This window comes from Tursiops truncatus, chromosome 2 (genome assembly GCF_011762595.2).
Source record: "Tursiops truncatus isolate mTurTru1 chromosome 2, mTurTru1.mat.Y, whole genome shotgun sequence".
In the NCBI taxonomy this organism is placed as follows: Eukaryota; Metazoa; Chordata; class Mammalia; order Artiodactyla; family Delphinidae; genus Tursiops; species Tursiops truncatus.
In genome coordinates, this window is record NC_047035.1 from 138728339 (window position 1) to 138755527 (window position 27189).

At 51.6% G+C, this 27189-nt stretch overlaps 1 protein-coding gene across 1 annotated transcript; it reads right to left on the reverse strand.

Annotated features, from left to right (window-relative positions):
* Positions 1–2005: 2005 nt before the first annotated feature.
* Positions 2006–26807, reverse strand: RHCG (Rh family C glycoprotein). The gene is made up of 10 exons (XM_033852643.2): positions 26621–26807; positions 16631–16817; positions 13260–13410; positions 9156–9303; positions 8204–8370; positions 6611–6748; positions 6276–6412; positions 5838–5962; positions 5567–5640; positions 2006–2074 (listed from the first exon to the last, which is right to left on the reverse strand). Exons 1-10 carry the CDS (start codon positions 26805–26807, stop codon positions 2006–2008), a joined length of 1383 nt encoding a protein of 460 aa, XP_033708534.1.
* Between the last annotated feature and the right edge of the window lie 382 nt (positions 26808–27189).

Consider the following 27189-nt stretch of genomic DNA (forward strand, 5'->3'; position numbering starts at 1 on the left):
TAGCCATACCAAACCTTGCCATGCTGATTCCCATCCCTGGGTCTCTGCCCATGCTGTCCCTTTGCCATCCTTCTGGTAAACTCCTATTCAGCCTCCAAAACCCTGCACAGGTGGCCCACTCTGGTAAGCCACCTGGGCATTGAATGCCTGCCAGAGTTCAGGGTGGATTCTGGATGTCAGTTTAATCCCCCAGCTACACTGTGAGCCCCCTGAAGGCAGGAACCCTGTGTGGTGGCAGGCCTTAATAAGTGATGGAAGATCTGAATTACTGCAACATTCTCCCAATGTGGAGGGAAAGCAGGACTGGCATGGCAGGGAGGAAGGCGGGAAGGGTTGGGGGAGGGGAATTGGCCACAAAAGCCCTATCTCTCTACTCTCTCACCTGCCTGAGTGCCCTTGAAAGGGAGCCGGGTCACATGGAGGGCACAGTGGGCATGGTAGTTTCACAAAATGGGTGTTTCTGGGGTGGCTGATGTGAAGTAAGGAGGGGCCTTGGGGAAAGATCCCAGTACAAAAGCTGAGCCCTGCTGGGGGAGGGTGGGGGCGGGCTCCAGGCTGGGCAGACTCCAGCACCCTGAATTCTTCCTCTTCAGCCTGGGATGATTTTCCTTGCAGTGTGAGCGGCAGCTTGGGGTGGGAGGTCAGGACTGAGGCAGGAGGTTTCTTGGGTCTTTTTCTCCCTCAAACTGGCCCTGTTGGAGCATTAATACCCATTCTACAAAGAACACCAAGAACGTTTTATTCATGGAGGCTACCATCTGCATGGCACAGAGAGGCCTGGAGGTTTCAGGGGGCATGGGAGATACTGGCTGAGGGGCAGGAAGGGAGTGGAAGAGCCCAGCAGTCGGTGGTTGGCAGCTACGTTGTCTCGTAGGAGGGCTCAGGTCCACCTCCAGCCCCCAGCCCCACTCCTGCCTGCTTTTCTCAGGATGTGGCCGCCAAGACTCCTGGTGGCAGGCTTCCTGCAGCCAGAACCTGGCTTGGATGCCCACTTTGTCTATAGCTCCTCCTCCATTCTCAGGCAGGTCCCCTGGGATGAAAGCGGAGGGAGAGATGGAGGCACCCTGGACCGGGCCAGCAGGTGGAGTGCCGCTCGCCTTGCTCTTTTGTTCCCAGCTTGATCAGCACTGGCTCCTTGGGGAATGCTGGAACAGTCTGTGGAGCCTGCAGGGAGAGAGCCAACAGCAGCGGGCCACTGTCATGTTCTGCAGTAGCCCCTCGGGCACCTTTTCCTTTTCTGAACGAGATGGGCAGCATTAGAAGCAACCAGTGACAGCCTCTCTTTTCTCTTTCCTTAAACCCCAGCATCCTCTCCTGCCACATCACTCAGCCTGTGTCCCAGACACAGCTCTTTCCAAACTCTGGTCTTTGAAGAGGTCAGATAACTACGATAAGAGCAATGATAGCGACCTGGAGAGACCCCAGTTCCTCCACTTGCGCTGTGTGGCTTTGAAGATCCTGAACATCTCTGAGCCTTAATTTCCTCATCTATTAAAAAGAGGGAAGTAACTGCACCTGTCTGTAGAGATCTCTGAAGGGTCAGATGCAAAAGACATGAGAAAGGGCTTGGTGCATTCCACAGAGGGAGCAAGGAAATGTTAGTTGATGGAAAAAAAGGAAGGAGAGAGAGATAAGGAAGGAAGGAAGGGTCTCGCCTGAGTTGATCTACTGAACAGAGCCAGACCTGTCATCTCCACTTTTATAAATGAGGAAAGTGAGGCTCAGTCTCTGGGGTGAAGAGTTCCTCAAAGTCACTCTTCCAGTCCCGGGTGCTTTCCACAAATTACCGTGTCTGTCCAGTAGGCACATAGTCTGACTCTGAGTGCCTCTCCCACCAACCCCAGCATGCCGCTGTGGGTGGGTGGGTAGGGGGTTGTGGGAGCTCACATCCTCATTTCTTGATGCTTTCTTTTTGCCCCTTTGCTGGTGGCATCTGATTCCCAGAGTTGGGCCCCCACTGACAAGCCAAGCCCATGCTCACCTGCTTCTCACTTGCCCTGGGAGTTTAAGGTTCTGAGGGCTTGAGGGTGGGGTCCTCAGAATGGAAGACAATACTCTTCTGGTCCTTGGGCATCTGCAGAGAGAGGAGGCAGCTCCGAGGGCCCTGCTCCAGGCCGGGCAGGTGTACCTGGTGGAACTAGAACAGCCTGGGCAAGTCAGGAGCAGCAAATGGTGTGTGGCGGGCGCCACCTTGTGATCACCGTGCAGTTTGCATGCCGCAAAGCAGGGCAGTCTTTCACACAGGTATCTGGCTTCTAGTTCACTTAGCCACTGTCCAGGGTGCTAGGGCACTGCAAGGCCAAGGCACAGTCCTTGACCCACTAGAGCAATGGGAAGGCATTCAAGTGAAGTGCACAGTGACAGTAAGAGTTGTAAATGCACGCAAGAGACTGATAACCCAGCCTGGGGGGATTCCATTGTGCTGAACACACTTTTTGAAAGAGGCGTAGCAGTGTGCCAGGTGAGAGGCAGCACGGCAAGCTCCCTGAAGCGCGGGCAGGTCCAAAAGTGAGGTAGGGGGAGATGCAGGGGAAGCCAGAAGTGGATTGGTAGGTGCAGTAGGGGTGGGGCAGATCAGCCCAACCTTGGCCTCAAGGCTCAGATTTGATCCTAAAGACTCCCTCATCTGTTGTCCTGGGGAATATCTGTCTCACTTCTGTCCTCTGGGAAGCCACCTTATCTCCCAGGTAGACTATCCAGAGGCCAGGGGCCATGGGAATGGCTTGATGGTGGCTTACTTCCATCAACACGGAATTATATTACTTGAAACTGAGCACTGCTGAAGAGTATACAGCACGGAGAAGGTGTGAACTTAGAATAAATTATGAAGATCAAAACAGAACCAAGAGGGAATTCCCTGGTGGTCCAGTGGTTAGGACTTGGAGCTTCCACTGCTGCGGCCGCCCCAGTTCAATCCCTGGTTGGGAAACTAGGATCCCACAAGCTGTGCAGTGGCAAAAAAAAAAAGAAAAGAAAAAAAATAAAATAAGAGAGAACTTCTACATATGGGAATTGATAATGTTTTTTAGTTTATTTCATCAGCATTAAATCTGTGTGGTTTCTAATTGTGGTGTCTGAAATAGTTTAAGTTCTGACTTCAAATATAGAGTGAAAATAATTACACTGCTAAAAAAATAAAGTTTATTCAGAATGTAATAACACAAAACACTTCTTATGATAGAGAGATAAAGAACAAGAGCAGGATACCAAATCGAGTATAATATCATCTCAGCTATGTATGAAAAATCAATGCCGATTTTAAAAAAAGGGCTGGAAGGAAATATATCGAGACTATTAATAGTGCTTGAATGAGGGTGATGGGATTTCTTTCTATTTTTCTCTATTTCCAGATTTTCTTTAATGAGCTTCTATTCATGTTATAATTTAAAAAATAATTTAAAGAGAGTGAATTGAAAAGGCTTATTAGTTATGTACATAAAATTGGATTACCCTGAAAACTTCTGGTATGATTTTAAAAATACAGAGCCAACTAATCATAAGAGATGCAAATCAAAACCACAATGAGCTATCACCTCACACCTGTCAGAATGGCTATCATCAGAAAGTCTACAAATAACAAACGCTGGTGAGGATGTGAGAAAAGGGAACCCTGGACACCGTTGGTGGGAATGAAAATTGGTGCAGCCACTATGGAGAACAGTATGGAAGTTCCTCAAAAAACTAAAAATAGAACTGCTATATGATCCAGCAATTCCACTGCTGGATATATATCTGAAGAAAATGGAAACACTAATTTGAAAAGATATATGCACCCCAATGTGCATAGCAGCATTATTTACAATAGCCAAGATATGGAAGCAACCTAAGTGTTCAACAACAGATAAGCAGATAAAGAAGAAGACGTGGTATATAGAGAGAATGGAATATTACTCAGCCATAAAAAAGAATGAAATTCTGCCATTTGTAACAACATAGATGGACCTGGAGGGTGTTATGCTTAGTGAAATAAATCAGAGAAAGACAAATACTGTACATTATCACTTATATGTGGAATCTAAAACATAAAATGAATGAATGAATATAACAGAACAGAAACAGGCTCACAGATACAGAGAACAAACTAGTGGTTACCAGTGGGGAGAGGGAAGGGAGGAGGGGCCAGATGGGGTAGGGGATTAAGAGGTACAAACCACCATGTATAAAATAAGCTACAAGGATATAGTATACAGCACAGGGAAATATAGCTATTATTTTATAATAACTTTAAATAGAGTATAATCTATTAGAATATTGAATCACTATGCTGTACATCTGAAACTAATATAATACTGTAATTCAACCATACTTCAGTAATAAAATAATACAAAGCCAAATGAAGGACCATGATGGGCAGACCCTTGTCTCAGGGGCCACAGACACAGGCTAGGTCCTTGCCCTTGTCAGCAGGGGGAAGTGCAGGAGGCAAGAAGGGCCCTCTATGTCATCCTCCATCACCTAATGCAGGTAAATACCTCTAATAATGATTCGTGGGGAGGAAGGCCATCCTGATGTCACAGAAAGCCCAGACTGTGGCATGTTTTTTGTTTTTTGTTTTTTGATGTACGCGGGCCTCTCACTGTTGTGGCCTCTCCTGTTGCGGAGCACAGGCTCCAGACGCTCAGGCTCAGTGGCCATGGCTCACGGGCCTAGCCGCTTCACGGCACGTGGGATCTTCCCGGACCAGGGCACGAACCCGTGTCCCCTGCATCGGCAGGTGGACTCTCAACCACTGCGCCACCAGGGAAGCCCTGTGGCATGTTTTTAAAGAAACTGAGTTCTGTGACATTCTACTACTTTTAGCTTCTAGAACAATGTTTCTCAAGTTGGATTTTTGTACTGACACTTCTCTGGATGCTGGGAGAAGTGTTAGTATAAGACCACCTGGGAGCTTGTTCCCATGCAGAGTCCCAGGCCCTACTGAAATGGAATTTCTGGGCTAGCCTCTGGGAAACTGAGTTTTTCCAGGTGGTTCTTATGGATACAGAGGCTAAGCACTGCACTGTGATTCTGAACCCAGGCTGTATATTAGATTCACCTGGGAGGTTTTAAGTACTGAAAAATTCTAATGCCCAGGCCCTTCACAAGACGAATTAACTCCAAGTCTCTGGAGGCTGAGACCTGAGCTTGGAAACTTTTAAAGCTCTCCAGGTGATTCCAATGTGCATGTAAGGACCCAAACCCACTGGTCTTGGGCAGTGGTTCACAGATGAGTTTTTCATCAGAGTCAGGTGGAGGGCTTGTAAACAGCGCTGGGCCCCACCTCTTGAGCTGTGAAATCAGGAGCTTTGGGTGGGACTTGAGAATTTATATTTCTCACGAGCTCCCAGGTGGTGCTTCTGCTCTGGGGAGCACAGGGGACTAGGCTTTGGGAATTACTCTAGAATGCTCTAGAATGAAGCCTTCAACCCCCAGGAGACACAGCCTCCTGGATAAAGGAGCAGGATGACACAGGCTCTGTCCCCCAACCCTCAGCTTCCTGCTTCCCAGGCCCCAGCCCAGCTGATGTGGTCCAGGGAGAGGGGAAGGCAGCCACCCTTGTGTGGGGGGACAAGTCAGTAAAACTCACCTCCCAGTAGATTGCATCCTCAAAGCAGTTCTCATCAGCGGCTTGTCCCCAGAATGGCAATTTCAAAATGACCCCTAAAGGAAGTTGGAGGTCAGGGATAACTTCTTCTCTACCTACCCAGCCCTTTCCCTTGACGGAAAAATCCCCTCAGTCTCACCGCTATAAGTGCAGAGACAAAGGGTTTCTGGGAGCCTCAGCTGACCTCTGGCACACACTCTTAGGTCCCCCAACCACAGGCCCCACCTTCTCTGGCCCAGGCAGTCCCACTCACCTACGATGATGCCGCCCACCAGGGCCATGGCCAGCGACACAAAGAGACCAGCAGCCTGGAACTTGCCCTGTGTGCTTGCGTTCCAGCTCAGTGTGGAACTTCCAAAGCCAAAGGCAAAGGCAAGCCTGGGGTGGAAACAGGGGGCAGGTCAGGGCCCCACAGAGAGGCCAAGTCACCGCCTGCTGCCACCCCACACACGAGTGGACACCAAGGGCCTCAGCCTTCCTGTCTACAAAATGGGGGCACTGGAAAGACCAGATGATCTCTAAGGTCCTTATGGAAGGACAGAGGTTGAGGAGAGAAGGCCCATGAAATAGTGGTCCAGACTGGGCAAGAAAGGGGATAGAGACACAGTCTTGGACCCGAAAGGAACAGTAGGAAGGAGGAATGGAGAAGGAAGGAGGGAGCTCAACCTCCCTCTGCCTCCTCCATTCTTACCCTTCCTGCCCATACAGCTCAGTGTTGGCAGAGGCTGCCGTCACAGCACCCACAATGCCACCTATGATGCCGGGCATGCCATGCAGGTTGTGAATGCCACACGTGTCCTGGATCCGCAGCCGGGACTCCAGGAATGGCTGGAAAGGGGAGATAGGTGCTGCTCAGGCAGGGGGCTGTGGCACGATGTGGGGAGGCCAGGATTCTGGAGGCTCCAAATACAGAGAGATCCCGGATTCCCCAGTCCCCCACCCCCTCCCTAGGGACCACCCCCCACTGTCAGGAACACAGAGACCCCAGCATTCTCCAGCCCCCAGCCCCTGGCCTGGGGCCCTCACCGTCAGGTACACAAAACCCAGGGTGGAGATGATGCCGCAGATGAAGCCGATGATGAGGGAGCCGTAAGGCATGAGCATCATCTCGGCGGCAGTGCCCACGGCCACCCCTCCTGCGAGCGTGGCGTTCTGGATGTGCACCTGAGCAGGGCAGGCAGAGCGGGCAGGAACTCAGTCCTCTCCCAGAGTAGCGTCCTGGAGGAGCTGACCCATAGCCCAAGTTGACCTCCTATGCGTGGGTGCCACCTGGGAGCCAGGGATGGCTCAGAGTGCATCTCAGCAAGCCAGGAGACTGCAGAGGGCTCCAGCCTGGGCCCAGGCTTCGGACAGCCACCCCTGTGTTCTCTGCACATGTGCCACCCACACCAGCGCTCTGGGCTTTTTCCGTGTGCACAAATCAGTGTTCTTGTGTCCATGCCAATGAGTTCCATCAGCACATCTGCATGTTCCCTTTGTATCTGGCTGCCACACATCCCTGTGTGCCCAGGTTTGCATGTCTGATGTTCTCTAAGTGCCCGTGTGCCAACGTCAGGCACCTCTGGGGCCTATTTATTCACACGCACCCATGTCAGACTCTGTGAGCCTACACCAGCACCAGCTGACTCTCTGAGCGCCTCCCTGCGCCATGGACTGTGTCGCTGGCTTGTGGGGATGTTGTTTCCTCTCCACAACAAGCCCAGGAGGTAAGTACAGTTATCTTTTGACGTTTACAGATGAGGAAATTGAGGCACAGGGAGGTTAATGGACTTGCTGAAGACCACACAGCTAGCAAGGGGCAGAAAGGTGTCTTGATCCAGGTCTTCGTGGAGCCACAGCCCCTGACCTTGACCCTATTCCATGTCCCTCCCTGCATGTGCCCACGTCAGCGTGTCTGATTCTCTTCCCCCTGCTTCCTGAGCCCCCACCTCTCTGTGCAGTGATCGGCCAGTGCATCCAGGGGCTCGAGGCTGTGTCCCGGAATAACGGGTACTCCTGGCAGTGTCTCGACACACATGTGCCCATGTCTAGAAGCTAGTGTCAGAATGGCAAATAGAGAGGCGGTTGTCTTTTTACAGAAAAATCTACCAACACCCATGGGGTTTGGCCCCTCCCGCTAATGACAGAAACACATGTCCCAGTGGCGTGATATGAAGGACACTGGGCAACACCACATTCCCACAAACCTCCCAAATGCATCGAAGGGATTCCCCGCTTTGGTGTGTGGGATAGGGCAGGTGAAAGCAGTGCTAGGAAGGCTGAGGGCCAGTGTCTGGAGGATCAGAAGTTGGCAGAGGGGAGGTGCTCAGTCCAGAAGAGCTGTCAGCACCCAGGCTGTGGGGAGGAGAACGAGAGGAGCCAGTTCATCCAGAGCAGCCGGCATAATAGAACCTCCAAGAATGTGGTTCTGGACTCTGCCTAAAACCAGCTGTGTCATCTGGACAAGTCATTTCTCCCGGAGCCTCCGTTTCTTCATCTGCAAGATGGGTGCGATAACCCTTATGCTGCCTGCTTCACAGCGCTGTCGGCGGGGCATGGTGATCAGTGCCCACTGGGCACAGGCAGTCGTGGCCACAGCTCCCCCCAAGGCTCCCCACTGCTCCCCCGCCCCACGCTCACCATATCCAGCTTGCCCTTCTTATGCAGGACGCTGGACAGCGCCACCGCAGTGAGCACACAGGCTGCCAAGGAGCAGTAGGTGTTGATGACAGCTCGGTGCTGGGCGTCTCCGTGATTGGAAACAGCTGAGTTGAAGCTGGGCCAGTACATCCACAGGAAGAGGGTGCCTGGCCAGACCAGACAGGGCCGGTGGGCCCGGGAGAAGAGGTGTTAGATGGGCCCAACGGAGCTCAGGCAGACATCCTGTCCTTTAGCTACAGAGATGTCAGATGACTCACACGCCCCAGCTATTTCCCACCCCTGCAGCTTTATTCATGCTGGGATCTTCTTAGAAGGCCCTCCCTGCCTTACTTACTACCTAACTCCCACTGAGCCTTCCACTCTGCTCCAGGAAGTCTACCTTGACCCCATAACTGGGCAAAATGCCTCCCACCGGCTTCCACAGCACCTTGAGGGAGAATCATTTTCTCCACTGTAGGGAGATTATCTGGTGGCATGGCCATCTGTCTACTACACTGTGAGGCGCTCCTTGGAGGCAGGGCTGGGTTTTAAGAGACCAGAGAGGGTGGCTGATACGTATTCTCTGGAATGAATGGACACTGGAAATAGGAATGTACACCTTGCCTAGCCTAGGGATGGAGTGAACAGTTCCTGGTTACCACTGTGTCTGCCCTGGGACATCCTAGGGAACACACATGATGACTGACCAACTTCCTCCAGCCCCATGGGGGAAAGGGACAAGTATCTGGGATCCTGGAAGTATCTATAGACGACCTCTCTCTGCACTTCCTCCAAAGGGAGCTGGCAGCCACCTCACAGAGCGCATGGGGATCAGCTGTGAACATGGCAGCCTGAACTGCTCATGGTGACCTTCACCCGTCACAGTGGTCCTCACCCGACATGGCAGCCCTCAGTCATCAAGGCGGCCCTCAATCATTATGGAAGCTCTCACCGATCATGGCAAAGAGGTCCGAGTGGTACACAGAACTTGGCCTGTCCTTGCTCTGATACAGGTTGGGTCGGTAGAGGATCCAGGTCACTGTGAGCCCAAAGTAGGCGCCGAATGTGTGGATGGTCATGGAGCCCCCTGCATCCTTCACCTGGGGTACAAGGGGCCTGTGAGACTCTGACACGTCCTCTCTCTCCCTCCTCAGAGCACTCTCCCACCTCCCCCTACCCACAGACAGAAGGTCAGCTGTCTTTTGACTCCACAGGCTACAAGAGGGAGCCTAGGGCCCCTTATAGACCAATCAACTGGGAAGGGGAGAAAGTGGGGATCCCCTGTACAGCTATACTTCAATAAAAAAATTAAGAGGGCGATCCATGAACCCAGGCTGTAAGCCTGTCAGCAAAATGCCAGGGCATCCTCACCCAACAGATGAGGTTTATGGCCAGATGGGGAACCCAGGCCTGGAAAGGACTTGCTCAGTCACACAGCTGGAAGAGGTAAAGCCAAGCTAGGACCCAGGGCAGCGCCCTATCTAGTCTGTCATCCACTAGTTTCCAGCTTATCTTAATTCCTGGGACCTCGCCGCTGCCCTCTGGGGTCTCCCCTCTCCACATTTCCTCCTACACACCACTCCTGGCCCAACACCACCCCATCCGGACTGCCATTACCCGTCTCCCCTGCATCCTACCATGCTCCTTGCCCTCCAACCTCCCAGCCAACCTCCCACCGTCCGCCCCATCCCCTCTCCTCTCCCCTGTCCCCCAGAGTCAGAGCAGGCAGATTTGGTGCCCTCCCCATCTGTCCATTCCTGGGCCTCCTACCCTACCCGACTCAGCCCACTGCACCTCTGGACCTTAAGTCTCAAGTTCCTCCTTTACAAAGTGGGGCAGGTCCTAGTGACTTAGCAGAGCTGTCTTGAGGATGAAACTAGACAACTTGTGTAAAGCACTTGGCAAGCATGTGGCACTCCACAGGGGTGGATGATTGACTGATTTAGTCTTCCTCCCTGCCCCCAACCTCCCCTCTCTTCATCTTCCTCTTCTTCCCCACTCAGGAAATCTCCATCAGAATCACAGACTCGCTTCTTCGCTTTAGATGGGAAACCCAACCTTGTGTCCAAGGTCACAGAGCTAGCTGTTGAATAGTTGACAGAGCTGAGTTTCCTGACTCCCAGCCTGGGGGTTGCCTCTACTAGCTATGTGACCTTTGGGGAGCCCCTTACCCTCTCTGAGTGTCAGTCTTCCCATCTGTAACATGGGCGTAATAATTGTGTCTATCTCAGAGATGAGAATTAAATGAGATAACCCACGTGAAGCATTCAGAGCAGGGCCCAGGCAAGGCAAGTGCTTCTTAACTGTCAGCAGTCATTATTGTGTTTAAACTTGGCTCAAAGAGAGGCCAGAAGACTGTCATGGATTGAAAGAATTTCTGCAGCAGATCAGGGAGGGGTTTTGAGGGCGAAAGGAGCCTTCTCTGCCTCTAAATTCACACCCAGGATACTACTTCTCAGCCAATTTCAGATCTCATCTGTTGACCCCACTGTGTACCCCCTCATCTAGCCTCACTTCTTTCTCTCTACCCACCCCAACCAGTCTCCAAGGTCTATTTGTTCACCTTCCTTATAACTCTTGTATCATCCACTTTCTTCTCCTTGTACTAACCCAGTCCCATTATCTCTCACCAGGGTGACTAAAACAGCCTCCTAACTGGACCCTTTGCCTCCAACTGTTCTCTTCACCACAGCCAAAGTGACATTTCCATTACATGTGTCTGACCATGTCACTCTCCTGCCTGAAACCTTCCATAATTCCCGACTGCCCTCATGATAAAGTGGAGACTCTTTGGGACTTCCCTGGTGGTCCAGTGGTTAAGACTCTGCACTTCCAATGCAGGGGACTCGGGTTCGATCTCTGGTCGGGGAACTAAGATCTCACATGCCGCATGGTGCAGGCAAAAACAAACAAACAAAAAAATAAAGTTGAGACTCTTTAACACAGCCTCTGAAAGTCTGAAGATCCATGTTCATCTCCCTACCCCGTTTCCTCTGCCTCAAATGCCCTTGCTCATTCCTTTGCCTGGTTATCTCCTACTTGACTTCTAGCTTTGATATCTCTTCCTCCAGGAAGCCTCCCTGACCTGCCAGGTGCTGGTTCAGGCCTTCCTCCCCTCCCTCCAGGCCACCTAGCCCTGGAGCTCAATCCTTGTCTCACTGCATGGTCACTGTCTATTTGCTTCCTGGCCCCCTCACTAGACTGTGAGCTCCTTCAGATCGAAACGTGAGTCCTGCTCACCTCTGTATCCTAGTGCCTGGAGCATTGCCTGACATGCAGTTAGACTCCAAAATTCATTCCCTCGACAAATATTTCTTGAGAACTTATTAGACATTGGGCCAGGTGCCAGGAATAGAGACTGTCCAGGTAAGATAAGGTTTCCCATCCTTATCATATAAGGATACATGCTATGAAGAAGATAAATTAAGGCAATGAGAGAGAGAGTGACTGGGAAGAGGTAAGGTAGAAGGCAACACTGGGTAGGAGAATCTGGGAGGGCCTCTCTGAATAGGTGAGATTCCAGTTTAGACCACAAAAAAGGACTGGGGTGGGGGGATGAGCATTCCAGGTAAAGGGAACAGCAAGTACAAAGGCCCTGAGGTGGAACCAAGCTTGGTGTGTTTGAAGAGCAGACAGCAGGGTATGGCCAGAGCACAGAAAGATGGGGAGACAGTAGATGATAAGCTTGGAGAAAAGGCTGGGACCAGAACATGTAGGGCCTTATAACAAGTTTGGATTTTATTTGAAGTGAAATTTTAAAAACCAGTGTTTTAATCCGGGGAATGGTCTTATATGCATTATTAACAGGTCACCATGGCTGCTGGTGGAGATTAGCCTGAGGTGGTGGGTGGGGCAAGGATGAAGCCAGCGAGGGACTTACTTCCCTGGCCATCCAGTAGTTAAAACTCTGCGCCTCCACTGCAGGGGGCGTGGGTTCAATCCCTGGTAGGGGAACTAAGGTCCCACATGCCTGGCGCGGCCAAAAAAAAAAAAAAAAAAGATGAAGACAGGGAGATGAGTCAGGAGGAAGGGATATGGTGGCTTGGACTAGTCTGGTGGCTGAAAAAAAATGACAAAATGAATGATTGAATGTAGGGTGGCCTGAAAACAAAAACCCTGGCAGTGGGACTTCCCTGGTGGTCCAGTGGTTAAGACTCTGTGCTTCCACTGCAGGGGGCATGGGTTCGATCCCTGGTTGGGGAACTAAAATCCTATGTGCACAGCATGGCCGAAAAAAAAAGAAAAGAAAAAGAATGGAAATCATGTGCTCACAATAGTGGAACAAAAAAGATTAGGGTCCTGGATCCCAGATGATACTGAGGAACCACTATACAAGCCCTGATCTCCCTGCTTCTGAGAAATAAACTTTTGTATTAAAAAACAAAAAAAACCCCAAAATCCTGGGGGTTTTCAGGCAGAGTCCAAATATAGAGGAGCTGGGGGCTAAGAAATGGATGGGGTCCCTGAATAATCCCTACACCTGCAAATATACCAAAGAGGTGTCTGAGCAAGAGTCAGCAGCCTAAGGTGCCCCTTACCTGGGCCAGTGAATTGGCCAACTCCAGGGGGCATCATTCCTGCCATAGAGGTGCATGTGAATGGCACCTCTGGAGTTGTGCAACCTGTGAAGCTATACATATCCACCTTGGCCACTCCCCTGGGAACTTTTCTTACTGATGTGCCCCTTCAATATACTGTGCCTTTTTCTTGGCAGAGCAATCTGGGAATATGTGTGTGGAAGAGGATGTGCAGGAACATCCCATTCTTTCCATCTGATATACAGGAAAGAGAAAGAAGAGAGAAAATTAACATGTGAGGAACCACTTCTCTGCCTAGCTGGTGGACTGATGTACCAGGTGGACTATCATTCCTGCCCAATAAATGTCATTACTCCCGCTTTACAGATGAGGAAACTGAGATTCAGAAGGTTAAGTGACTTGCCAAGCTTGAATTGAATTCAGCTGGCATGTCTCCCCAGCTCTCTCTTTCTCTGTCCCCCTCCTGCCCCCACCCAAGTGTCCCTTCCACTCCCATCCCTGTTCTGACCCCTGCTCACCTCTAGCAGGCTGAGGAGAATGAACTCATTCACTGAGAAGAGGGTCACTTGGAAGAGAGTCATGATGAGGAGCTGGACAGGGCTGACTTTGCCCAGAACTGCCCCAAAGGCGACACAGACAGAGCCCACGCAGAAGTCCGCATTGATGAGGCTGTGGGGAGACAGGTCAGGGGAGGGGCTGAGGCCACAGCAAGAAGTGGCACTCCAAGCCCTGCGGTTGAACCTAGACTTTGGTCACTTGTGGGTTTGGGCTTGCGGTCTAAACTTTCTGAGCCTCAGTTTCATCATCTGTGGTAATGGGCACATAGCATCTTAGAGCTACTCTAAGAATTGAAAGAGGGCTTCCCTGGTGGCGCAGTGGTTGAGAGTCCACCTGCCGATGCAGGGGACACGGGTTCGTGCCCCAGTCCGGGAAGATCCCACATGCCATGGAGCGGCTGGGCCCGTGAGCCATGGCCGCTGAGCCTGCGCATCTGGAGCCTGTGCTCCGCAACGGGAGAGGCCACAACAGTGAGAGGCCCACGTACAGCAAAAAAAAAAAAAGAATTGAAAGAAATAGCACGTGAAGTATCCAGCACAGCAGTGGTACATACTAGATGCCACACCCTTCCTTTGCGGCCCCATCTCAGGCCCCCACCCCTCCTTGCAGGCAGCTTGCGTTTAAGGCATCCAAGTGGTCTGGCTGCTGTTGTTGAATGTGGCCCATATTTGGGGCCTTGCCCTGCCCTCCATCTTCTACCTGCCCTTCCAGAACCTCTTCTCACCTGCCTCCTCTTCAGGAAGCCTTCCCCAATTCCTCTAACCAGATGTGGTCTCTGCCTCCGAATCCTTATCTCTCACTGTGCACACACCTCTCCTGCTGGCTACCAGGGCCTTGCTTGGGTTTGAGTTATCGTGACCTCCTCCTCACCTTACTTGGGAGAGAGGATATGTGTCCAGGGAAGAGAGAGGGGCCTTCCTGCAGGCAGTAGGGAGCTGGAGGCTGGGTGGAGGGAGGGGGCAGAAAGGCCAACAGAGAGAATGGAGGCAGAGGGGCACATAGGCGCTCCTTAAGTGTGGACCCTGAAAGCCCAGCCAGCCAGCAGAGGCGGACATCATGTGGTCAGAGGAGACCCTGTTTCCATCCGTGTGTCCGCTTTGCCTAACCCAGGCCTCTGTGGGCCCTGCCAGCAGCAACGCTGTCCTGGATTCCAAGGCAGACTCTCAGCGTGGCTCTCTGAGTCATGAGCGTTGTTAATTGGGGTTCATGTAAGAGCGTTGTTAATTGGGGTTCGTGTAAGCACAGCAGGGGCTACTACTTCCTTAAGGCAGTCACATCCAGGGGAGTGCCCCTCCCCCACGTTCAGGGGTGTGTGTGTGTGTGTGTGTGTGTGTGTGTGAATCAGGAGGTGAGAAGTAAGAAGCCAGCTGATTGTAGGGTCAGTGCGTGGAGTGGGGGCAGGGCACTGTTCCCTCAGGGTCCCTCCCCAGACAAAGGATGTTCACTGGAATGTATGCTTCACTATGAGCCTTGTTCACTGCTGAGTCCCCAGGGCCTGGCTGCATGAACAATGACAGCTGCTAAGTGCCAGGCACCTAAATGCCTGCTCAGTACTGCTCAGGCCCTCCTGTGCCACACCCGAACCAATGATGGGAAATGGAGGCTTAGAGAGGCCGAGTTATTTGCCCCAATTCCCATAACTGCAGCCAGAAGACCATCTGACAGAGGTGACCACTAGGAAGGAGTGAGAGGGAGAGTACCAAAGCCCACACCTGGGCCATCAGCTCCCAGGAGATGGAGATCTGGATTTCACCTCTCAGGCAGAGCCTGCAGAGGGGAACTACCCTGGAGTGACAGGTACGATCTGGAGGACTCGGCAGCAGGGACAGGACAGAAGCCAGGAGAAGGGTCCACAGGTCAGGTCTGGGGGCGACATGCTCATCTCAGCCCTGGGCACCAGAGATCAGCTCTGGCTCAGTTGGTGAAAATCATTTCCCTGAAAACCAATTTGCCAAAACTCAAGTTGTCAGATGACTAACTTGTTAAATAACTGGTTCAAAAAACTTAACTCACAAAAGTTTACAATAATTCCCTTTGAACATTTTAAAAAGCATTTAGCCATAGCTATTTTGCTGTGGTGGCCAATTAAATGTATTACAGATATTTTTTATGCTTTGGGTCTATGGCTTTGGGAATGAGAATTTCTTGTGTATCTTAAACAGTAGAGTGATATGCATGTCACGGATTTTATATACAAAAAGACTGACTTCTTGGTTCCGAAACATTTCCTATCTAGTCGACTATTTTTCCTGTTTCTCTTAATTCATGGAGTCACTAACTGGCTTAAGTGAATTAATATTTTGCAAATATTTGGCATATGTTTAAAATTTCAGGCACCTGGCTTATGATACCTGGTTGGTGCCCTATATGTGACAGCAGGGATTTGCACTTTAAATGTGGTTTATAACAATTTGCCTCTAAACCCTTTCTGTGGACTTGGTTTTCTGATTTTCTCCCATGCAACACAAATTGCTATAGGTTTCACAAGTTGCCATGGCCTAGAGAGTTTGATAAATGAGACATTCAGTGAAGTGACTGCTTGGCAACTTGGTTTTTGGCAAGTTGGCAAATTTATTGTATAACCTGGTGGTGGTGTTGGGGGGAGGGATACACTGAGGCTCCTAGGAGGTCTCCTCAGACAGAGGGAGGAGCTGAGTTACCTGATGTGAGGGGGTGGTGGTATTCACCAGACCAAGAGATTATCACAGAGAAAAGTGATGTGGATAGAGGTGAGAAGAGATGGGGATAAGGTGCCCCCTGGAGGCTGAGGCAGGGAGGGGCTTCAGTCTTCGGTCTCCACACCTGCCTCAGCTCTTTCCTATGCCTGTTCCGTGGGTGGGGATACGGGCAAGTCAGGGAGAGGGCAAGGCAGGGAGAAGCACCCCATTCCGTCCACAATGAACCTTAGGAGGCTGGTTCAGGCAGCCCCACACTCCTTCCCCTCCTCTGCCACCCGCAACACCGCCCCCTCCATGGGTTCCAGGGGCTGAGGTTTCTCAGGGCAATTTTGATGTTTGATGTGTCAAAGGGGAGGATCTGGCTCTGACCCCTGGAGAGAAGAAGCCTGGCCTTGTGTCCCTGCAGCCTGCGTCTTAGGAGGAGGGAAAGCCTCCAACAGCACTTGGACACCATTAGAACTCCCACCTTGGGGACTCGTTGATCAGGAAGTGAGTGAGCGAGTGTGTGTGGTGTATGTCGCAGGGCCCCGGGTACCCTGGATGGACGATGAGGACCCAGCTCACAGCCCCAAGCGCCGGGCTCTGCCCCTGGACCCTCCCCTCACCCGGGGCCCCGCCCACTGTGCCCGCCCCGCCGCCGGCGCCGCGCTTACTTCTCCACGCCCAAGAGAATGTAGCGTCCGTCAAAGGAGTGGAACCATCCCTGCATGAGCAGCGCCCACTGGATGCCGAAGGCCGCCAGCAGGAAGTTGAAGCCCACGGCGCTGTAGCCGTAGCGCTGCAGGAAGGTCATGAGGAAGCCGAAGCCCACGAAGATCATCACGTGCACGTCCTGGAAGCCTGCGGGGAAAGCGCAGCCGAGGGTCTTGGCGGCCCGGCGAAGACCCGCCGTAGCCCTGGGTCTGGGCCAGCTCCGCCCGACATAGAGCCTGTGTCTTCCCTGCCGCTGGCCGGGGCGGGCCGCCCCCGAAGCCGGTCCCGCCATGCCCGCATCTGGATCCTGAGGCTAGGCGCAGTAATGAATGGCTCTACTGCAAGTAGAGGAGCCATTACTATCCCATCAAGTCATAAGATACAAACTACTATGTATAAAACAGATAAACAAGGTCCTACTGTATAGCAAAGGGAACTATTCAATACTTCTATTCAATATATTGAATAGAAACTATTGAAACTATATTGAAACTATTCAATATATTCAATAGCCTGTAATAAACCGTAAAGGAAAGAATATGAAAAAGAATGGACTTCCCTGGTGGTGCAGTGGTTAAGAATCCACCTGCCAATGCAGGGGACATGGGTTCAGTCCCTGATCCAGGAAGATCCCACATGCTTGTGGCAACTAAGCCTGTGAGCCACAAGTATTGAGCCTGCACGCCACAACTATTGAGCCCACGTGGTGCAACTATTGAAGCCCGCGTGCCTAGAGCCCGTGCTCTGCACCACCACAATGAGAAGCCCAAGCACCGCAATGAAGAGTAGCCCCTACTCTACACAACTAGAGAAAGCCTGAGCGCAGCAACGAAGACCCAATGCAGCCATAAATAAATAAATAAACTTATTTTTAAAAAATTTATTAAAAAAAAGAAAAAATATATTTATATATATGTATAACTGAATCACTTTGCTGTACACCAGAAACTAACCTAACATTGTAAATCGACTATACTTCAATTAAAAAAAAAAAGACCTTCTGGAGTGGACTGGTCTAGGGGAACAGAGGTGGGCCCCACGACTTTAGACCACTGGGTTTTAAGGCCAAGAAATGCCTGAGGTCCCCCTCGGGAGATGACAGCTCCCCCTCACCACTCTCACCAAGGGTGGGTGTGGGCAGCTAGGCATTTCAAACTGGGGCCAGGCTGTGGATTACACCCAGGGTCTAGGGCCTTGCCCCCTCAACTCCATTCTTCTACTATGGAGAAGTTAGTCTTATCTAGCCTAGGAGTCCCTTGACTGGCCATGCTCATCAGTTGATCACCCCCAGAAACATCGCCACATCCCACCCCCACTCCCAGCAAGCACACCTTCCAGCATCACTGAGATCTGCATTAGATGTCTCTGGAAAGTCACTTAACATACTTGATTCTCAGCACCTTCTGCAATGCTTACTCACAGATGTTGCAGAGATTAAATGCAGATGTGTATGTAAGCACACAGCACAGTGTCTATCCCATAATAGATGCTCCAAATGGGCATGTCATTATTTATTGCTACTTGATTATCATTTACTGTTACTTAGGTATAGTCTAATTCTAAGTTCTGACCCAACCCTTCTACCAATTCACAGTGTGGCCTCGACAAGCTACTTCCAGGACTTCCTTGGCGGTCCAGTGGTTAAGACTTTGCGCTTCCACTGCAGGGGGCATGGGTTCGATCCCTGGTCAGGGAACTAAGATCCTGCATGGTGCAGCAAAAAAGAAAGGAAGGAAGGAAGGAATAAAGGAAGGGAGAAAGAAAGAAAGGAAGGGGGAAAGAAAGAAAAGACAAGCCACTTCCCCTCTCAGAGCCTCAGTTTTCTCAATGATAAAACTAAAGGGATGGATTAGAATGATCTCAAGTGTCCTCCTAGGGCTAACATTGCATGGTTCTAGATTCCCAGAAAATAACAGAAGGCAAAGAGCTTTGAGAAGCAAAGACAGCTACAAAAGTATAAGCCACTAAAAGGAACTACCACAGGTGTCACAGGACACAGGGGCCAGATGGAAGCGCTCTCATTGGCCAATTCTGGGACAATTTGAGCACCAAAATAATTAGGTTACCATAACAAATTAAAACCATAAAAAAATAGGAACTCAGAATAGGTAAATAAATAAATGAGATAGCAGGGAGGGCTCTTGCTTACAGCAGAATGCTGCCAGCCTGACAGTTAAATGTGGAATGAGCGCTGAAGTTGGAAAATCATAATTTTCACAGCAAAGATTCCATCAGTGGATGCTGAAATCCAGGGACAAATTTTTATGAAGAGCAGGACATTTGCCTTGTCTTAAAAGGGTCTCCCTATAGACTGCTTATGAGTTGCAAGGGAGGGGAAAAAGCACCCAGTAAATTATACGGCAGAGAAATTGGGCAACATCTTGACTGGGTGATCAAAATGAACATCACCAGTGAGGGACAGATGGACAATGTGCTCCTTTAGGGAGATACTCTGAAAAGGACATATCCCCTCTGTGGTGCTCTGGCTGAGAATGCATAATCCCACTCTAACCGTGAGGAAACATGAGACAAAAAATGAGCAACATGTTATTAGAAAGGGGTGAGGCTGTATTCTTGAAAAAAATCAATATCGTAAAAGATAAAGAAAGGCTGCCCATTTTGAGCATCTATTATGGGACAGACCCTGTGCTAGGTGCTTTACATGCACAGGAATGGTCCAGATTAAAGCGGCTAAAGAGGGAGAGGGAAGGGTAAGCTGGGACGAAGTGAGAGAGTAGCATTGCCATATATACACTACCAAATGCAAAATAGATAGCTAGTGGGAAGCAACTGCATAGCACAGGGAGACCAGCTCGGTGTTTTGAGACCACCTAGACGGGTGGGATAGGGAGGGTGGGAGGGAGGCACAAGAGGGAGGGGATACGGGGATATATGTATACGTATAGCTGATTCACTTTGTTATTCAGCAAAAACTAACACAACATTGTAAAGCAATTATACTCCAATAAAGATGTTAAAAAAAAGAAAAAGAGGCTAAAGAGACAGGTCAAATAAATTCAACACCTAACACTAGACTGGATCCTGGACTTGGCTGGGGTGGGGGGTGGGTGCAGGTGCAGGGGAGTGCTACAAAGGTTGTTACTGCGCCAACTGACAAAATTATATAGGGACAGTATATTAAAGTACTGTGCAATGTAAATTTATGAAATTGATCACTGTGGTTATAGAAGAGAATACCTCTATTCTTAGGAAACATTGTGGAGTAATTAAGGCTACAAGACCATGATGTGTACAACTGACTCAAGTAGTTCAGGGAAAAAGTAAGTGTGTGTATGTGCTTGTGTTTATGTGGGAAAAGAGAGAGAGAGAGAGAGAGAGAGAAGAGCAGATAGCTTAATCGGAGTTAAAGAGTATACAGTGTTCTTTGTACTATTTTTGTCTTAGCAACTTTTTGTAAATTTGGAATGATTTCCAAATTAAAACATTTTTTGAATAAAAGTGAACTGCAGAGCCCACCAGACCTGGCCTACCCGCCTGCCTCCTCATTCTTCCTTTCCTCAGTCCTCCCCTCCCTCCTGTGCCCCGGCGTCACTGGCCTCCCTTGTGCTCGGTCCCACTCCGGGTCTTTGCCCGTGGTGATCCCTCCACCTGGGATGCTGTTCCCACAGAATGGCCAAGCAACTTCTCTTCCTGCAGATCTTGGCAAAATGTCACCTCATCACAGAGGCCTTCCTGACCCCTGAGTTTAAACTTGGTTCTTTCCCTCACAGCACCCTCTTGTTTCTATTCTAGTTCTTATTACAATTTGTAGTTAGGTTTGTTTGTCTAGCCCTCCAGACTATAAAGCTCAAAGAAGGCAAGGCCAAGCCTGTTCTGTTCACTCTGGTATTCTCCATTGTCTATGAGAGTGCCCAGGTAGATGTCCCATAAAAATCCAGGAATGAATGAATGAATGAATGAATGGTTACTGTCATGATCTCAGCAGCACCCAGATATGCCAGCCTAGGGCCCAGGTGGGATTTCACCATCAGGGGAGGCTGCAGGCCTTCTACCGTCCAAAGTCTCCTACCCACTGGGCGGATAGGCCCTGGTGCCCACAGCAGCCTGGCAATGCTTACGCTTGCCAGCCCCCATCTGCCCTCATCTGTCTCCCCTGCAGGCTTCCCTGAGGCCCAGGCCACAGCCATAGACCCCTTGGCTAGCAGCTACCTGGACGAGGCTGAGAGAGGAGGCCCTGGCACATTGCTGGGTAAGGGTTGAGGGCATAGCAGATGATGCAAGAGAGCTGTGGGTGTCGCCCCAGTATGGTGCTCTGAGCTTTGCGCTTCTTGCGCAGACCTACACAAACAAACAGCAGCTCAGCTTAGGTTCACAATGTGTGTAGCTGATTTCATGTATTATCGTGTTTCATGGTTTATCACGTTTCTAACTGTTGTGGAGGAAGCTGAGCTAATGTATGTGAAGCACCATACACGGTGTTATGGTTATTCTTGGGAAGAACTGATGGGTGACAGACTGGAAAGAGAGGGAGAAGACACATTCAGACCACAATTACAAAAGCAGGGAGGGGACGTGGCAGGAGGGCAGAGCTGTGGGTAAACACAAGGAAGGAGGAGGAGGTTGCCGGGGTGGGAGGGAGGTGCTGGGACTAACGCTGGTTGTGGGAGTCTGAGATGACCCCAGGGGTGGTGGTGAGTGTCGGGCAGGGTAATGTGGGAGGAATGGATCCTGGCCTTGGGGCTTGGAGCTGGGGTCTGAGATCAGGCAGACCTGCAGACAGAGCTGGCAGCTGGAATGTGGGAATGGTGAGTGGGAGCCAGAAGCCGAGGATCTGCTAGCTTGCCTTGAAGCTAACAGACCAGACAGGGAAGCTGCTGGCAAGGAGGTGGGGGGAACCCCTGGAAAAAGGTAGCATCACAGAAGGTGGGGGCCATTCAAGGAGCGGGGTGTCAGCTGTTTGGTGGCAGAGGAAGCATGCGGGCAGGGGCAGGGCTGAAGAGTACTGGAGGCGGCCTTCCTGGGGGGTGATGTGCAGTTTCAGGGCTGCCTTCGTTCTCCCTGTGGAGCAGAAGAGAGGCCTCAGCTTCCCAGGGCTTCTCCCTAACTGTCCCCACCTGGCCAGTTCTCTGTCCTTCTCTGTGACTCCCTGGCTGTCCTGACCTCTGTCTCTGACCCTCTCTGCAGGTGTCTCTTTCTCCTCCCCCCACCTCAGGCACACAGATGCCAGCTTCTCTCTCCTTGGGCACCTTCCCTATCCATTCTCTTGCTCATCTCTCTTTATCTCCCAAAGTCCTCATTAGAAGTACCACTTTATTAACTTATATTTCATAAAGTTTGATGCTACTGAAAATGCTTTTAATAATAATGGTCTGGGGACTTCCCGGGAGGTCCAGTGGTTAAGACTTTGCCTTCCAATGCAGGGGGTGTGGGTTCGATCCCTGGTTGGGGAGCTAAGATTCCACATGCCTTGTGGCCAAAAAAATCAAAACATAAAACGGAAGCAATATTGTAACAAATTCAATAAAGACTTTAAAAATGGTCCACATCAAAAAAAAAAAATAGTGTGAAGGTCCGGAGTGCATGAACTTCAGAAGGGACATACCTCTCTGATCTGCAGTTTCTTTTTCTGTAAAGTGGGGGATAGTAACAGAGCTCAGAGGTGTGTGGTGCACATTTAATTGGTCATCCAACCAAAGCCCTGGGCATAGGCCTGGCCCTTTAGCCGTTGTGCAATCATATTAGCTACTGTAATACTTCTCTTTTTCTCTTTCAAGACTGACTAGGTGCTTTGCATTGCGTTGGCGACTTGCTGGAGGACAGTGTAAGTTGTTAAGACACCTCCCCTCTTCCCCCTCCTTCCCCAGCCTGGAGTGACTCAAGCAGCCCAGCCCAGAACCTGCTCTCCACTGGGAGGTCCCTGATAGGGCGAGTCTGGCACCTGGCGTCCAGCTCTGAGAGCTGCCACAAGGGGGCATCAGTACACAGCTGTTCTGCACCCGCTTCCTTGCTCACTCTTCCCTATGGGTCCCTAATGAAGCTGGCCTGAAGCTGGCCAAGTCTCAAAAATCTCTGAAGCCTGAGGACAAATCTTCCCATGCTGACGGGCTATGGCAGCTCTCCCTCCTCTGCTGCCTCAGCACAGCAGGAGTGGTGCCCTGCAGCAGCCTGGGTACCAGCCCTTCCCATGCTCTATAGGCCAGCCCAGCCTAACCTGTTGCCTTTGAAACCTACCGGCCAGACCCTCAATTCCCCAAGGCTCTGTGCCCACCTCCCCCATGCCTCAGAGCCGACCACAGAACCACCCCATCACTGCAAAACCTCCTGGGGAGGTGGCTGGGGAGTAGCAATGCGGCAGAGACTGGGGGAAGCTGGTTGGCTGTGCAGTGGGAGGGCTTGGCCTCGCCCCTGCCTGTGCCACTGACCAGCTGGGCAAGTCTCTAACCTCCATCACCGGCACCATAAAATAGAAACAAATACACTCCCTGCCTGACAGAGCATGCAAAAAGCACTTGTAAGTGGGGAGAGCACAAAGGAATTTAAATGCTATAATAGTTCAAACTAATATTGGAAGAGACATTCCTCGGCCACATCTCTAAAGGGATGCTGAGCCTGCACTTAAACACCTTCAGCAGCAGAGCACTCACTCCCTTCTGAGTAAGCTCGATATCAGCATTTACTGTCCTCTGTTTTCATGCCATGAGACGTGCCCTCCCCACCACCCGTCATCTTCAATCTTCCAGGAGAGCCTGTGCGTTAAAGAACATTCCCACTTCACAGATGAGCATACTGAGGCTCAGCATGGTTAAGGAGGTGGCTTACTCCATTTAGTGATGGACCCAGATCTGTTTAATTCCAAAGTCAACCACCAGGTTACACTGCCCTCTGCTTGTGGGAACATTGGTCTTTATTAAATGGAGTTGAATCTGAGGTTCAGGTTCCCAGGAGCACAGGCCAAGCCTTGTTGCCTCGGTTTCATGAAACAGTCCTTCAGGTTTGAAACTGTGGCATCCTCTACCTTGGGTGATCTCCCTTCTCCCTTAGTTTTCCCAGGAGGCTTCAAGAGCCGAGGCTCTGATGGCTCCTCCTCAGGCCAACCTCCCCCAGACACTGCCTGGAGACCCCCAGGCCCCAGAGCACCAGCCCAGGAGGAAGTTCATGTTCAGCAGCCGGTGCCTGCAACACGGCCTTTGAGGCCACTGCCAGGGCAGGTCCCCAGCTGGTTCTGTGCCTGCCGCCAAGGGGCCCATGCTTGGGGAGTTGTCCTCAGGCACTCCCGGGCCTCAGCCTGAGCCAGCTGGAGCGGTACTCCTCTGGAAACCGAGATGCCCAGTGTACTCCACTAATCCCTTGGGCGGGAATGAGGCCCACGCAGGTGTTGACAGCCTGGAACCAAGAATCCTGAAAGTACCACAAGGGCTGCCCTCACTTCCCGCCCCTGGGAATTGCCTTCAGGCCCAGGAATCCAGGCACAGGGCCCCACCTGGGCTCCAACTCCTAACCATGGCCACTGGGAGCAAGAGGGGCAGGAAGAGAGGGGAAAGGTGAGACTAGGGGGAGGAGGGCAGTGTAGCAGGGTGGGCTCAGGTCCCCGGAGCTCCTACTCTGGCTCACTAGTTTCCTAGCTGAGTGACTTTTGCAAGATACTTCCCCTCTCTGGCCTTAGTCTCCTCACCTGTAAAATGAGAGTCATAACATTGCCTTCCTCATGCGGTGGCGGTGATGACTTATGGAGAGATTGTATGTTGGTTTGAGTTGCTGCCACTACTTCCTGCCCTTGCCAAGGAATCCTGAGGCCGAGATTCTTTCCCTACACTCCTCTCCTCTCTGTCACTTCCTGCTCAGATGACAAAGAGCGCCCCGGCCGTGGCAGGAGAAACTCAAGGCCCTCATTGATGGCTGGGACTACCTCATCCCGCTTAGCGACCTCCCTCCCAGTCTTTTCACAGACTTAAGCCGCTCAGCCCACATCCCCGCATGCTCTTTCCATGGACCCCTTAACTGCCCTGCTTTCCCCTCCTCACCATCCCACTGCTCTCCAGGAAGCTGTCACAGATCTCTTCTGCACAGAGCACTTGACCCCCTTGCTGAGGCCTGCGGTGTCGGGGTGTACCTCTCTGACCAGAGTGGCCATAAGCCCTGGTTTGCTGAGACAGCCATGGTTTATGCCTGTGTCCTGGCAAATTACTACTAGCACAAATTTCCTACCTCTTCACTCTCCAAAGTGTCATTTGGTTGATAAATTATACGGCCACCCTATAGATAAGTGATCACTGAGTGAATAAAAGTAGAGCATGTATGCAAGGAAGTGGGTGGGTGTGGAGAGAGTGGGGATAGGAGCTGGGGAGATGTGAGGATTTTACCCCCTACTGCCGTGGTTCTGTAGCTCCTATTAGAGGATCTTGAGACCTTCCACTGCACAGACACGTGCGGGACCTATAAACGCCCATGGGAAGCCTTGGCCCTGACGCTTTACCAAGGGGCTGGCTCTGTGGCCAACAGAGAAGCAAGAGCTGGAGGGAAGGAGTGAAACAGGCAAAGGAGGGTCTCAAGCTTGCCGGCCTCACCATTTGCTGGGTCAGTCCCCCGCCAAGAAGCATAAAAGTGGGCAATGTGAAAGGTGGATTTGGAGTCTAAGCTCCAAGGCTACAGCTGTCAAGATCTCTTAAAACATGGCCCTGAGTGGAGCCCAGTAGAGGCTGTGGTGTCACCAACGCTGGGCACCCTCTTCTCTCACCTCCCTTCTTTTAGGCACCATATTTCTGTTAACGAAGCCTGTGATTTTGCTGGTTTTTTGGGAGGCACTTAATGTGGCTGGCTCCCACGGGGCCTACAGTCTCCTCCACCTCTACTTCTTTTCATGCAGGCTGCCATCCTGAATGTGTGTACTTATTTAACTGGATCTGAGTACAATGGGTAGAATCCCATTACTGAGGGTGTATAAGCCATGGAGGGAAGACCAGTTTGTGTAGGTGACTGTTCCAAAACCAATAGTCCATGACTATGTGAGCACCAACAGTTAGAAAGATTGTCTTTGGCTGCTGGTAGATGGTGTGGAAAACTAGAAAGCACAAGGGCATGAAAAGAGTCCTGGGCTGGGAGTCTGGAGGTTGGGCCGACCCGAGTGACCTTGGGCCAGTTCTTCTAACTCCTGAATCCTAGGGCCTCTGTGTTTAGTGCTCTTCTAGCAATTGCTCCATTATGAAGTGAGGACTCCATGCCCAGCACCAGGCCAGAACTTTATGTGCAAGGTCTCAACCCACTCCTGGGAGGTAGGATCTATTATTATCGTCACTGGACAGATGAGGAAATTGAGTTTCTGCATTGTTGACATTTGCCTAAGGCCACCCACCTGGTTAATGGCAGAGCCATGATAGAGGTGAGGTCTGGTGATTCCAGGGCCATGCTCTTAACCACAGCACCACAGATGCGAGAGAATTCAGGGGTGCTCTTTCTCCCTCTCCAAGCCAAAAGGTGGTAGGTGCCGTGGTCCCCCACACCTCTCCCAGCAGCAGGGCTGGTAGGCCAATGAGCCACCCCTGCAGCCCTCGACATTGGAACTACCCCCTTAACATGGAGAGCATGGGCACAGCTGGACAAGGGAACCAGAGTCACCCACTGGTTGGTGACCAAGATGAGACTCAGGTCTTTGGAAGATATCAGGAAGGGCTCTCTGACAGGGAGGCTGGAGGTCTCTGACGGCACCTGGAGGGAGTGAGCTCTCCCCGGTGAGTTTTCAGGGGGTGAAAGGAATTTGTGTACATCGGGCCACTTCCCAAGCTTGATCTCCAGACACTGGGAAGTCCCCCTGGTGGGGAGCCTAAGAGGGGCGGGGCAGGGGGGCCTGTGGGCAGCATTTCCTCCTCCGCTCCCGCCTGCCTGCCCGATGTTCCTGAGCAGCAGGCTGCGGAGGTGAGGCCGGGCGGGGCCCTCAGCCCGGTGGGGACAGCTCGGATATGCCGCAGCTGGGCCTGCAAGGTGGTGGGACTTACTCGGGTACCGATAGTAGAATTCGTTGTCCAAGTCGCTGGAAATGTTCCTGGACATCCTCTCCTCGATCCAGTGGGCGTCGGCATCCAGGTCATAGCGCACGAACACGCCGAAGAGGACCACCAGGGCCACCTGCAGGAGCAGGCAGATGACCGGCAGCCGCCAGCGGAGATTGGTGTTCCAGGCCATGCTGCAGGGGGCGCCTGGCCGGGACGGGCAGCAGGCAGTTCGGACGCTCGGAGGCGAGAGAGGCTTTTAAGACTTGGGCAGGGGCGGGGCGGCCGAGTCCGGTTGCGGAACAGCTGATCCGGGGGCCGCCCGCGCGCTCGCCCAACCGGGGAGGGGACCCGCGGCCCGCGGCTCGCCCTCCGCCCAAGGGCCCCCGCGCTGGGGTGGTGTTGACGGTGGCGGGAGTAGGGACCGAGAGGGCAGAGGGCAGGGATTAAGGCGTCCAGCCTCTGTGGATCCCATAGATACCGGGCAGCACTGCCTTTCCTCTTCTGTTCCGGTGAACAGAGGAAGAAAAAGCCGATCATTTGCCTCCCACCGAGATAAAAACGAAGGCATTCCC